Source organism: Ambystoma mexicanum, chromosome 4q (genome assembly GCF_040938575.1).
Source record: "Ambystoma mexicanum isolate Mex_15411 chromosome 4q, UKY_AmexF1_1, whole genome shotgun sequence".
Taxonomy (NCBI): domain Eukaryota; kingdom Metazoa; phylum Chordata; class Amphibia; order Caudata; family Ambystomatidae; genus Ambystoma; species Ambystoma mexicanum.
The window spans coordinates 1,183,854,511-1,183,866,757 of record NC_090928.1 but is presented as its reverse complement, the minus strand read 5'-3'; the positions used below and the strand labels follow the sequence as shown (position 1 = coordinate 1,183,866,757).

The following is a 12,247-nucleotide window of genomic DNA, read 5'->3' as shown; positions in this document are numbered from 1 at the left end:
CCCCACTAATCACCACCGATATTCACTTTCAGTAAGCTCACCTTATGTTTGTAAATGATGAGCTCTCCATCCTGCGTGGAATGCAGGGGTGTGTAGATACCAGTTACTTCACTAGTTTGAGGGCGTTGGAAGAGTTCCGGATGAATATTGACTCCGAGGTTCCAGGCGAGAACCCGTAAGTATAAGGTTCAAAGAGTTCAATATGTCCGATGTTCACTCTTGTAAATTCCTTTCTTGTGTTGCAGCTGGGTCCAAGGGAAGATTGTCTTGTGGCAGCTGATGGTGTTCAGGTAAGAGTCTGTATTACCCAACACTGTCCGGCAAAGGATGCGGTTTGTTACAGATGAATGTCTCCGGTTGTTAATCAGGTAAGTCTATGGTGGAGAGGTTGTATTTGTTGGCTCTCTCGGCTCACCTTATGTTTCTTTTGTCCTCTAGATGGTGGTATTCGGTGGAGAAAATGATGGAGGCTGCGCCGGATCGAAAAATGCTGTGAGGTCTGGTGAGTATGGCGCAGCGCTGCAGCTGGCGATGCGACGCATGTAGAATAATGTCCTTTTCAAGATCGAAGACGTGATGGATCCGGAATTCTGGATTCGAGACGGGCGTGGCTGAAGACTGAATGCTGACTGCAGGCACGGTGAGCGTTACCCTGCTGGATGCAGAATAACGCGAAGCATGTGCTGCTGTTCGGGCGTGGTTTAAATAGCCTCCAAAGTAGTTCCAGGTAAGAAGTCCCTAGGACCACACCCGAGTAAAAAATAGTTCCTGTAGTAAAATAGTCCCATCCAGGCCTCACGTTGGCTTGGATTCATTTGCAGCATGGTCTGCATGAGGTAGGTAAAGTCTATGAGCCTGGCGCCTATGGCGCCAGGACTGATTTCTATTATGAGCCTGGCGCCTAAGGCACCATGACTGAACCCAGACAGCCCCCAGCCGGGGCTGCTGGGGTTTTATTAAAAACCTGGATGCCTGCTCCCGGGGCTGATGGTCTTGATCCGGATGCCCGGGGGTACTGCCATCTGTGGAGTAACTTGATTGCATGGAGCTTATACTGACACGCTATTGAGACCCTGTATGCCTAACAACACATTCTATGCCACATTTACTCGTCCAATTCAAGTTTCAGGTCCACCTGCCACCTAAACTGTAGCTTTTCAGTGCTACCCCTACCCACCTCCACCAAAGCCCCATATAGGGAAGAGATCAGGTCCTTCATTTCCGTACTTGAGTCCAAGACCTTTCCCAGGGGGTTAGCCTTCTCTGAACCATTTCCCTCCAGGGTTCTGCCATGAGTGCACCTTTCAGTTGCAAATAAGAGAACACAGACAAATTCCCTATTCCCAGTACCCCTTCTAGATCCACCAATTAATTTATATGACCATCCTTCCACAATAACCAACCCGCAACAGTCACGCCTCAAACCAGGTCTGGAATCTATCCAAGTTCAGGATCCGGTTTCTGAGCCTCGGGGCCCACAGATGACTAAGCGGGGACGGCCATGTCGTGATACCCCTCATTTCTGGACCCTTCTTCAATATATTCCATATGACGGTCAGTATTGGATGCTCCCTGATCCTTGATGGGAGCCAGTCTGTGAGCACCCAAATCCATTCTCCAACTGTTGCCAGCATCAGATGGAAGTTGTCCAAACCCACCCATTGCAAATCCACTTGCTCCCTCAAATGTGGTAGGAGAACACTGAGTTGAGATGCCTTATAATTCAGATAGGTATCAGGGAAGCCCACTCCGCCTCTTTTCTTCGGGGGCACTAAAACCTTGTATGCCACCCTCACCTTGCTAACCTGCCAGAGCAACCGCTAGAGGCGGCCCTTAATCTCCCTGAACATGGAGTCCGGGATGTGAATCGGGAGCATCTGGAATAACTACAGGAATCTAGGGAGAAACGTCATCTTAATTGAGTTCAATCGCCACAACCAGGACATTGTCAGTTTTCCCCATTTCTCTAGATCCTCAAAAAGCCTCACCAGTAAGGGTGGGAAGTTCACCTCATACAAATCGCCCATATCACTCATTACCTCTATGCCTAAATAACGCAAACCGTCCTCTTTGATTCTCATCCCCAATTTGTCCAGGGCTCGTCTATCTTTGACCCCCAAATTAGACAGTGGGAACAGGATGGACTTCCCTGTATTGATTTTGAAACCTGAGATGAGAGGGCCCCCATACCGTCATATTGTCTTGACCATTGGTGGGATCCGGGACATTGGATTTTGAAGGTGGATCAGTATGTCATCCACGTATAAACCCAGTTTATATTCTACACCGCCCATAGGGATCCCTTCCACCCGGGGAGCGCCCCGTATCATCTGGGCAAGGGGCTCCAGTGAAAGCGCAAAAAAAATTGGGGAGAGGGGACAACCCTGTCTCAAACCCCGATCCAACCCGATCCAGCGTGAGTAATTCCCATTGGCCGACACGCAGTCCACCAGGTATGAGTATAGTGCTAGGAAGCCATGGAGGGACTTGGGCCCAAAACCGAAGTTGATGAGCGTTGCCTTCAAGAATGCCCAATAAACCCTGTCAAAGGCCTTTTCTGCATTGACAGGTAGGAGAGTGGGATTGCCCTCTCCACTTCTTGCCCCCTCGATTAAGTGTAGGGTCTTATGCATTGTGTCCGCCCCCTGCCTACCTTTTATGAAACTAAATTCATCGGAATGCACTAGGTGCAGCATATGTGGATCCAATTTCGAGGCCAAAACCTTGGCAAACAACTTTGCATCATCTGTAAAAAGCTAGATCAGAAGGTATGACCCACCGGCCCGAGGGTCTCTACTCCCTTTGTGTATTACCGAAATAAGAATGCACACAAAGGTCTTTGGGGCCTTGCCAGTTTCCAAGATGACACTAAATAACTTGAACAAAGTGAGGGGCCAGGATGGCTGCGAACATTTTGTAAAACGCAGCTGTGTACCCATCTTCCCCCGGGGGCCTTCCCTGCTTGTAAATTTCAGATTGCCAACAAGACCTCTTCACCTGTAATAGGGTCATACATTTCCTCGGCCGCCTCCAGGGACAACATTGGTAAGGTCAGAATCCCAGGTAGGCCCCTATCGCACCCCCCTCTGGTTGTCACCCTTATATAGTACTTCGTAAAAGTCTGTGAATGCTTCAACCACCCCCTTCGTTGATGTCTTGAATTCGCCCCCTGTTCCCTCCACTCCCGCTATTCATCGGTCAGCTCACTGATCGCAGAGCTGCACTGTCAACAGGGCGTCTGCCTTAACCTCTTTTTTGTAATATTGCTGTTTCAGGACCTGGTGCTTCTGGATTATCTTACCTTCCTCCAAAAGCCTAAGTGCCCCCCCTCTTACCTCTGACTTCCTCAATCAAATCCCGTTTCCTCCTCTGTGCCCTGTATCTGCTTTTCCAGACCCCTATCTCCTTCCACAATTTATTCTCCAACATGTTCCTTTCCCTCTTCCTGTGTGCCCCCTCTCTAATCAGCAGTTTGTTCCATGTCACATTCCCTGTGTCCCACACCATGCCCTGATCCACCTCCCCTGTGTCATTGTGAATGAAGTATTCCCTTATCACCCCCTCCAGTTTGTCACGAAATACCAGGTCCTTCCATAGGGATTCATTACATCTCCACTTTGAAATATTGATAGCCAGACCACCCAAGAGAAGTCTAGGGACAACATGTCGTGGTCGGACCATGAAATCAGGTGAATTTCTGCCGTTAGGTCCACCTCCATACGCTCACTGGAGACGCAAAGGTAGTCTATGCGGGTATACATTCCATGGGGCACTGAGAAGAAAGTGTATTCCCTTACCTGTAAGTGAAAGAAGCGCCATGTGTCACACAGGCCTTATAGTTCCAAACAACCCTGAAGCACCTCCCCGCAGGATACCCCATTCCAGCCGTCTCCATGGCCGTCTTGGCCAACTGCCGGATTGCCCGCATATTAAAGTCTCCACGTACAATAAGATGACCTGCCCCTTAATTGGGGGCGTAAAGTGCCACAAGAGTGAATCAGACCCCTTTCAGTTGACCCAAGAGTAGAATTGCCCTTCCCTCTTCACACCTCCAGATCTTCTCCACTTCCATTTTCCACCTCTTGTGTATCAAGATGCCCACGCCACTTTTACTTGCTGTTGCCGATCTCGAGTACACCAGGCCCAAAAGCCCACATGGAATTTCTCTTTCATCTCCCCTTGTGAACCTATTTTCCTGGAGGAAAAGGATATCCATACCCATGTGACGGAATTCCCTGGCCACTAATGACCATTTGGTTGGTGAATTTAAGTCTTTCACGTTGAGTGTGCAAAACCGAAGACGGTCCCCTTTATTCCCTTTATTCAGGTCCACCGTTGTCTCACATCAAACAACTCCACCAGTACAGATAACCTCCAATACCGGACTCTTTCTGGATGGGTCGTAAAACCTGAACGTAACAGCCCCCTTCCCCAACTGCTCCCCAGCCATACCCCTGGCACAGTGTCTTTGTCATCAAGTTGGGCCCACTGGGGGGTGTTCAATTTCCTAAAGTTTCTCAAGCCGGGCATCCTTTGTTGATTTGACCTCTTGATGCGCCACTGTCTGTCCTTGGGGACCCTTGCTTTCCTCTGCGGCCTAGCCCTCCCATGAGCTCTTCCGAGACCCTCCGTATACCATCTGCTTTGGACAATTTTAATCATATCCAATCACTTCAAAGGAGACGGAGAGAGGGAACCACCCTGTACCTGATCCCCTTTTCATTCAGCCATTTTCTGAGGGGCATGCGTAGGTGCCTCTTTGCCAACGTGAGGGAAGACAGATCCTGAAAAATCGTAATTCACCCATTGCCCAACGTCACTGCTTTTTCCAGGATCTTCTGTTTGTCCGGGTAATTGTGAAAGAGAGCCAAGACTGACCTTGGGCCTCTGGCTACTCCGCATGCCCTATGCACCCTGTCAATCTTTGGCTTGTCAATAGCATTGTCTCCAAATAAGAATTTCGCAAAGTCGTGTATGCCCCTCCTCTCGCCCTCCCTCTCCGGCATCCCGAAAAGTCTCAGGTTGTTCCTTCTTTCGCGGTTCTCAACATTTTCCATTTTGAGGGTGATTTCCCCCTCTTTTCTCCAACGCAGCCATCCTCATGTCCACCTGCGTCTCCAGGGTGTCCAGTGATGACTAATTATGTTCCACCGTCTGCAGTCTCTCGTCCATTTTGTCGATTACGAGGTTAATTTTGTCCACTTCCCCCCAATGTCGTCCCTCATTCCCAGAATCTCTTCATCAGTGAGGCAATGTCTCTCTTCGTGGAGACGGGGTCTTCTCCCACCTCCAGCATGTTTGGGTCAGGGGTAGCAATCCTCCACCGTGGGTCCTGTGTGTACTCAAATGTCTCCAATTTTGAATTCCAGTTCACAAGGAGCACTTCACCCACTAGCTCAACAGAGGAGGGCCCTTGCACCAGTATCCAAGTGCCTCTCCTCAGGTGGTGACACACACTGGATTATAAGGATTCTCCTCAATGACCCCCAGAGCCGTGGCCTTTCATGGGGTCACTAGATCGCCAAAGAGCGTGGTGCACCAGTCTCCTTATTATCCTAGGCAGATCTCCAGAGTCCAGGACCTTTCCGTGCCCCAGACGTCTGCCGGACTCCCATTGGTCTCCGCCTCCCCCCACCCACCAGGACCAGGCTTTATAACAGGGATGGGGTAGTCAAACCTCTCTCCTCCATTTGTGCCCCTTAGCTCTAGCTCTACCCTCTCTGCTTCGGGGCACTGGTGAAAAAAGGGCACACTGCCCCCAAGGAGGATCTGGTCACCCCTCTCTGGTCACAATGCTCTCACCAGCTGCAGCCTGGTGAGGCGGGCACATGCCCCTACTATGAGTCAGGGGGCCCACACCTCGCTGGGAGTCCCCAAGCCACTTCGACAGTCACCAGGCAAGCACCACAGCCCCTCCTGCCTTCAAACAATCCCGCCTCACTGTGGGACCGCCGTGCGCGCTCCAATGGGCCTCCTCTATAACCACTCTCAGCCTCTGTGTCCCAGAGTCGGGCGGGGGAATCCACGCACCACCAGGAAGGCACCTTTTCACCCGTCGTGCCGTGTTCCTGAGAGTGGGGCCTCACCAATCGCTATCCACCCAGAGGGGTCCAAGTTGGGGTTCTGTCCACTTAAGGCTTTAGGCTTTCCCTGGGATGCAGTCCTCTTCAGGCGGGCACATGCTCCTAGTCCTGGCTGGGGGCACACAAATCAGCACACCACTCCTGGACTGAGTTGGCCCACCTCCTGCTGGTCTTTTAAATGAGCACCGTTATGGATCCCCAAACGGAGGGATGCCTCGCCACCAACTCCAAATATATCTCTTCACCGGTTGGGGACCAGTTCCCTCCGGCCGCCTTGCTCCCCCCAGCCACTGATGGGAGGGGGATTCAGACTCCACCCCAGTCCGTGGGACCTCACAGTCGACTCTTCTCACCTCCTTTTACCCTGGGCCTGCTCCGGAGGGACAGCGTCTCTGGGTATTGCTCTGCCGTGTCCCTTGGCACCCTAGCTTCCACGTAGGCAGGTCGGCAGGGGGGCAGCAGCATAGGGGTCCTCCTCCTCCAAGGACCGCAGCAAGGATCCCTCTTCACCTCCTACGCACTCTGCGGTCTAGGGGCTCGCCCTGGGTGGGAATCTGCGGCCCACCAGCAGCCTCACTGCGGAGCACCATATCACTTTCCTGCTCTGCTTTTCGTCCGCCAGTTCTTGTGACCCGCAGCTCCAATTCTCTGAATTTCTGGAGCGGGTGTGCCCGGAGTCCTTATGGTCAGGGTGGGTCAGGAGTCAGGCGCCCGGGGGGGGGGGCTCAATCCACTTATTTGCCCTCTGCACTGGGAGTGAAGCGCTCATGATGCTTCCATGAGCACGCCCCTGCTGGCCTCCAGCCTTTCATTTATTTTAATTAAAATACCAGTATCTTAAGATCCCATTTTTAAGAACCCTTTTCAATGACTAACCTGTAGGTACACATTTTGTGCATATACAAGTTAGTAATCAGACAGAGAATATGAAGGCAATGGAGTGTTAAAAGTGTCCAGTTGTTTCCATGATTTTAAAATCTATTTATTTTTTATCTCTTGTAGGTTGGTGAGAAGTTCCGTGCACGTTCTTTGAAATTTCCTGGATTGATATCTGGGTGCACTATGGATTGGTTTAATCGCTGGCCTAAAGAAGCCTTGGTTGCTGTCTCTACTTACTTTCTGTCTGAATTTCTAATTGTCTGCACTGATGAAGTTAAAGAACAGGTGGAGGAATTAATGGGAGAATTTCATGATACTGTTTCAGAGAATTGTGAGAAATATTTCCAAAGGTATGTTAAACAATTTTATAAATTGACTAGGTAGAAAGCGTCAAGGAATAATGGGCTTATTATGTGGACACTCTCAATAATTGCATTGAAACCATAACAAGCCATGGGCACATTTAAAGGCCATCAGATAATATAAATGGTACATTATGGAAGGTACTATTTGTTTATTAGATGTATGACTTATTTTGTCTCATGATCCTATAAAAAAGTAATTTGTCACATACATATGTACACTCATTATTCATGAGTTACTAGGACTATAAGAGTGGAAAGTGTAGGCGTGAGCACAGGGTTTCTTTTCTGTAGCCGACCATGCCGTACCCCCCAGCAACAGTTTGGTCATGTTCTTGAAGGTGGATTGAGTGATTCAATGTCATGAGGAGTGTCCTGGTCAGCTGGGGAGATAGGAAACAACATCCAGTGAGTGATACACAATGTTTTAGCATGGAAGTGGGGAGGAGGACAGATGGCCTCATAATTATGATGTGCCATAAAACCAACACTACACTCTGCTTGGGTAGGAGGTGTCCTCATCATGCCATCAACAAATGCCATTTAATTGATTGTCAAGCGCCTCGACAAACAAGGTCACAGACCTCCAACCCCGCCACTGACTTTCATTAATTGTGTGGCGCTGGAATGCAGCATTTCTGGGATTTGTAGCAGGCTACCTCTAGATGCAGCTTTGATTCTTCCCAATTTCCAGTCTCTCAGTGTTGAGTGTGGTGATATTGGGGACAAGAAACTTGGGGAGGATGTCTCAGAGATAGCCTTTGATCATAGGTTTAGCAAGCCGCACAAGGTGTTTATGTTTTAATCAATGCTTTAAGTGGGATTACAAATTGAGGGGGGGGGGCTCTCGTTAGGACGTGTGTCCTAAGTATGGGTGTACTTAGACCATGCCCACTATAGAGCGCCCCCCCCACTTTCCTAAGGGGGGGCTGGTAAAAGATGTAGAGCTGGGCAAAAGAAGAAGACTGGGCGCACCATCTGGTGAGAGTGTGGCCTATTGTGCTACTGCTACCCTGAAAAGTCTGAAATGCATCTGACTTCCCATTCACAGCACATTCAATAGTGTGCGCCCGAGAGAAATCCTGCTTTACTTTTGTTTTGCACCCGAGGCTGTTCCTTGCTGGTGCAGAGACCTGCACCCTAGCAACCGCCATTGTATACCACGAGCCTGCACTTAGCAAGATGGCTGCCCCGATTTCGGCCCTCTAACCATCTGCCTAACCCGGCGCGGGCTGATGCCTGATTGGCTGTAGTGTGGATGTTAAGCACCTATCACAGCCGGCAGGCCCAGGAACTAAGGCCTTTTCTTGTCCACAGCCGTACACTCCGTCAGCCAGACCCCCTGCCCAGAGCATCCCGCTCTTGGCTGCATTTATCAGGTAAACCTACCTTTTCCAAGCAAATGTCACTACTGTTATTCCATGCCTACATTTGCCTGCACACGCGCAGCCGTACCTGCTAAATACGAGGTTTCATCCCTTACAACCAAGGGCACTCCAAAGCCTAGGCGTACCGCTCAAAACATTCACGTCCACTTTAGTGATTAACAGTCCACGTGCCATCCGAAATCCTATACCTTCTGTCATCATCGCTACACGAACTCTGGGCCGTCTGTAAGTGATCTCACATGATGCTCCTATCTCTACAATGCCTATTGTACAATTATTTAATGTATCTCACTACAGCCAGGAATGTAATTTAGAAACCTTGCACTCTACACCGGTGCTTGTTATATGCGCAACTGTTCGTTTTCATGCTTCCAATGTGTGATGTCGGCAAGCCGCCGATGGAGCGGGCAGCGGCAGGAGAGAGATCGCGGCCTTCAGCAAAGGCCGTTCCGCTCGCGGAGCATGCAGGGCGCCGCGCAGCAATGATACGTGACTCGTTGGTTGGCTGCATAAACCCGGACTGGCGCGAAAGCGCCAGTTCCGGTGATACCTTTATTTCTCCCCTCTCTTCCTGTGTCACGTGACCTTTTTGTCAGGGCACGTGACACCACATTCCTCCCCGAATTGGAGGTAAATTCACATACACCACGGAATACATTTTAGCATGGGTTACCGTCTCTTCCGCCAGTCTCTTTACGATATACCCAGTCTATGACATACCCTTTGAGGCGGGATGATGGTTTGGGCTTCTCCCTCAGGCTGTAGCGGGTGTTCCGTCCTTTGGGCGAGATGTCTATGGCGGTCTTTCCTTCTGTCTCAGTCTCTGGTGGGCGCGGTCTGTCTGACTCTTCCGGCGCATTTTCACTGTTTGACGGTGTGGGCCTTTGGGGCGTCTCAGCGGTTTTTTCCTTCGGGGATAGGGGTTGTTCTTCCCACATCTCCGGGGGTACTTTCTTGAAGTGGGATATGTTCCGGGTCACAGTTTCCCCTCCTCGGGTGGCAGTGACCATGCTGTGGTTGGTGGCTTGAACTGTCCACGGATGAACCTCGAAGTTTAGGGACATCTTCTTTGGCTGTGCCCGGTTCTTGACGAGGACTGTGTCCCCGGGGTTTAGTTCTCGATGATGTGCGCGTTTGGCGACGCTTTCTTGCTCGTTGTGCCTCCTCCTTCTTGCATCAATTTCCGGGATGTCTAACTCGGGTGCAACCCAGTGTGGATGTACGGGGAGTTCCACCTGTATTGGTACTCCAAACATAAGGGCTGCTGGGCTGATCCCGGTGGCTGAGTGTGGGGTTTGCCGGTGCGTTCTCAGAAATCGGTATACTGCCTTCAGCCAGGGGTGCTTTTGCTCTTTGGCAATTCTGATAACTTTGTTTAGAGACCCCATGAAGCGTTCCGCATCTCCATTTGCCTGAGGCCATCGTGGGGTAATTCGCTGATGTTTCACGTTTACTTCTTTGAACAATTCTCGCAGCTCTTGGCTGGTGAATGATGGTCCATTGTCACTCTTCACTTTCCTTGGGATCCCATGCGTGGCGAATATTTTCTCCAGCGTGAGGATGGTGGTTTCAGCGTTGGTGGATGACACATGTTCTACTTCGGGGTATCTGCTGAATTCATCTATCACTACGAGCAAGTATCCTTCGCCTGCGATGGTGCAGTGGTCCATGCTGACCGCGTCCCATCTTTTGCAGCTCCGTGGGGCACTGTAGATCGGTTCTGGGTTCTCCGGTCTCCTGGATGCTTGGCAGGCTGCGCATGACTCAACTAGCTCTGCGATTCTTTGGTGCATGTTTGGCATCCACATCCGGGACTTGAGGTACGCCGAGGACTTGACAATCCCTTGATGTCCACTGTGCACTAGTTTGAGTGCTCTCTCTTCGAGGGACTCTGGCAGTATGATGCGGTGACCTTTCAGAAGCACTCCCTCTGGTGCTATTGAGAGTTTGTGCCTGATCCCAAACAGTGCTCTGAGTTTGGTTTGAGCTGGTATGGTGCGGTGGGATGTCGACATGAGATAGTTCTTCCAGCTTCCTGATTGAATGGCCGAGGTAGTGTGTTGTAGAATTGTGTCTTCTCTTGTCTCCTGTATTATTTCCTGCAGTGTCAGGGCTCGCGGCCTGGCGCATGCTACCACGTGACAGACGTGCTCGTCTGTTTCTCTTGCATGATGTCGTTCGCTGTCGGTAGCGGGTCGTGGATGGCGGGACAGATAGTCTGCCGGGTTGTCTGAACCTGGCCGATATTCTACCTCAATGAAGTACGGCTGCAGTTGCAGCATCCACTTCTCTATGCGGGCAGGGGGGTGTGGAGCGGAGCCCCGGAATATCGGTATCAGGGGCTTGTGGTCTGAGAAGACTTTTGCCTGTTTTCCTAATAGGTACACCTTAAAGTGGCGGCACCCCCACAGTATCGCTAGGGCCTCCTTTTCAATGTGGGCATAGTTTTGTTCTGGGTTCGTGAGGGCCCTGCTGGCAAATGCGATGGGGAACACTCTGCCTTCGCTGTCTGTTTGGGTCAGTACGGCTCCTAGGCCCACGGGGCTGGCATCCACGAGGAGTTCAGTCTGCCGTTCCACGGTAAAGAACGCCATGGTCGTGGTAGCGGACAGGGCGTCATTGATCTGTTGGAATGCTCGTTGGTGGACTTCGGTCCACTCCCATCTTTGGTCTTTCTTGGTCAGTTCCCTGAGAGGGCTCGCGATGCTGGCGAGGTCAGGGATGAAACGCGTGCAGTATGTTGCCATCCCCATGAAACTTCGCACCTCCGAGGCAGACTGGGGAGGCTTGAAATCTTTTATGTCCTGTACTTTGGATGGGTCAGGGGATACACCTGCAGCGCTGAAGATGTAGCCGAAAAAGCATAGTTCATCCTTGTCGAATTCACATTTCTCGGCATTGAGCGTCAAACCTGCTCCCTCGAGTCTTTCCAGGACTGCTGCTAGTCGTCGGTGGTGTTCGTCCTTGTCCGAGGCGTATACTAGGATGTCATCGCTGATGTTGGTGGTACCAGCCAGCCCCGTGATGACTTTGCGGATCTCGTGCTGGAAAACCTCTGCGGCGGATGATATTCCAAAATTCAGCCGCTTGTACCTCATGAGGCCGAGGTGGGACGAAAACGTGGTGATGTACTGTGATTCTTTGGATAGTCTTAGCTGATGGTATCCTGACCGGAGATCGAGTTTGCTAAATACTTTCGCCCCTGTGAGGTCTACGATGAGCTCATCAGTGGTGGGAGTTACGTGGCGTTCTCGGCCGATGGCTACGTTGGGGAGCCTCATGTCGATGCATATTCTCACTGCATTCGGCTGTTTCGGTTTCTGGGCTACCACCATTGGCGAGACCCATGGGGTCGGGCCTGATGTTCTCTCGATGATTCCTGCATCTTCGAGTTTGGATAGCTCTTTCTCTACAGCAGTTCGCAGGTGAAATGGGATCCGCCGGTGGCGCACTGCCTTGGGTTCAACGGTGGGGTCAATGTGTAGTTTGATAGACCTCCCTTTAAGGCATCCAATGCCTTGAAAAAGTTTCTTAT

At 50.9% G+C, this 12,247-nt stretch overlaps 1 protein-coding gene across 1 annotated transcript in view; it reads left to right on the top strand.

The window, feature by feature from the left end:
• Positions 1 to 12,247, top strand: part of DNAH8 (dynein axonemal heavy chain 8) — an 8,835,797-nt gene that overhangs the window by 6,936,016 nt on the left and 1,887,534 nt on the right. The window contains exon 65 of the mRNA XM_069608756.1: positions 7,086 to 7,312. Coding sequence (XP_069464857.1) covers positions 7,086 to 7,312 — 227 coding nt within the window. The remainder of the gene's footprint in view (positions 1 to 7,085; positions 7,313 to 12,247) is intronic.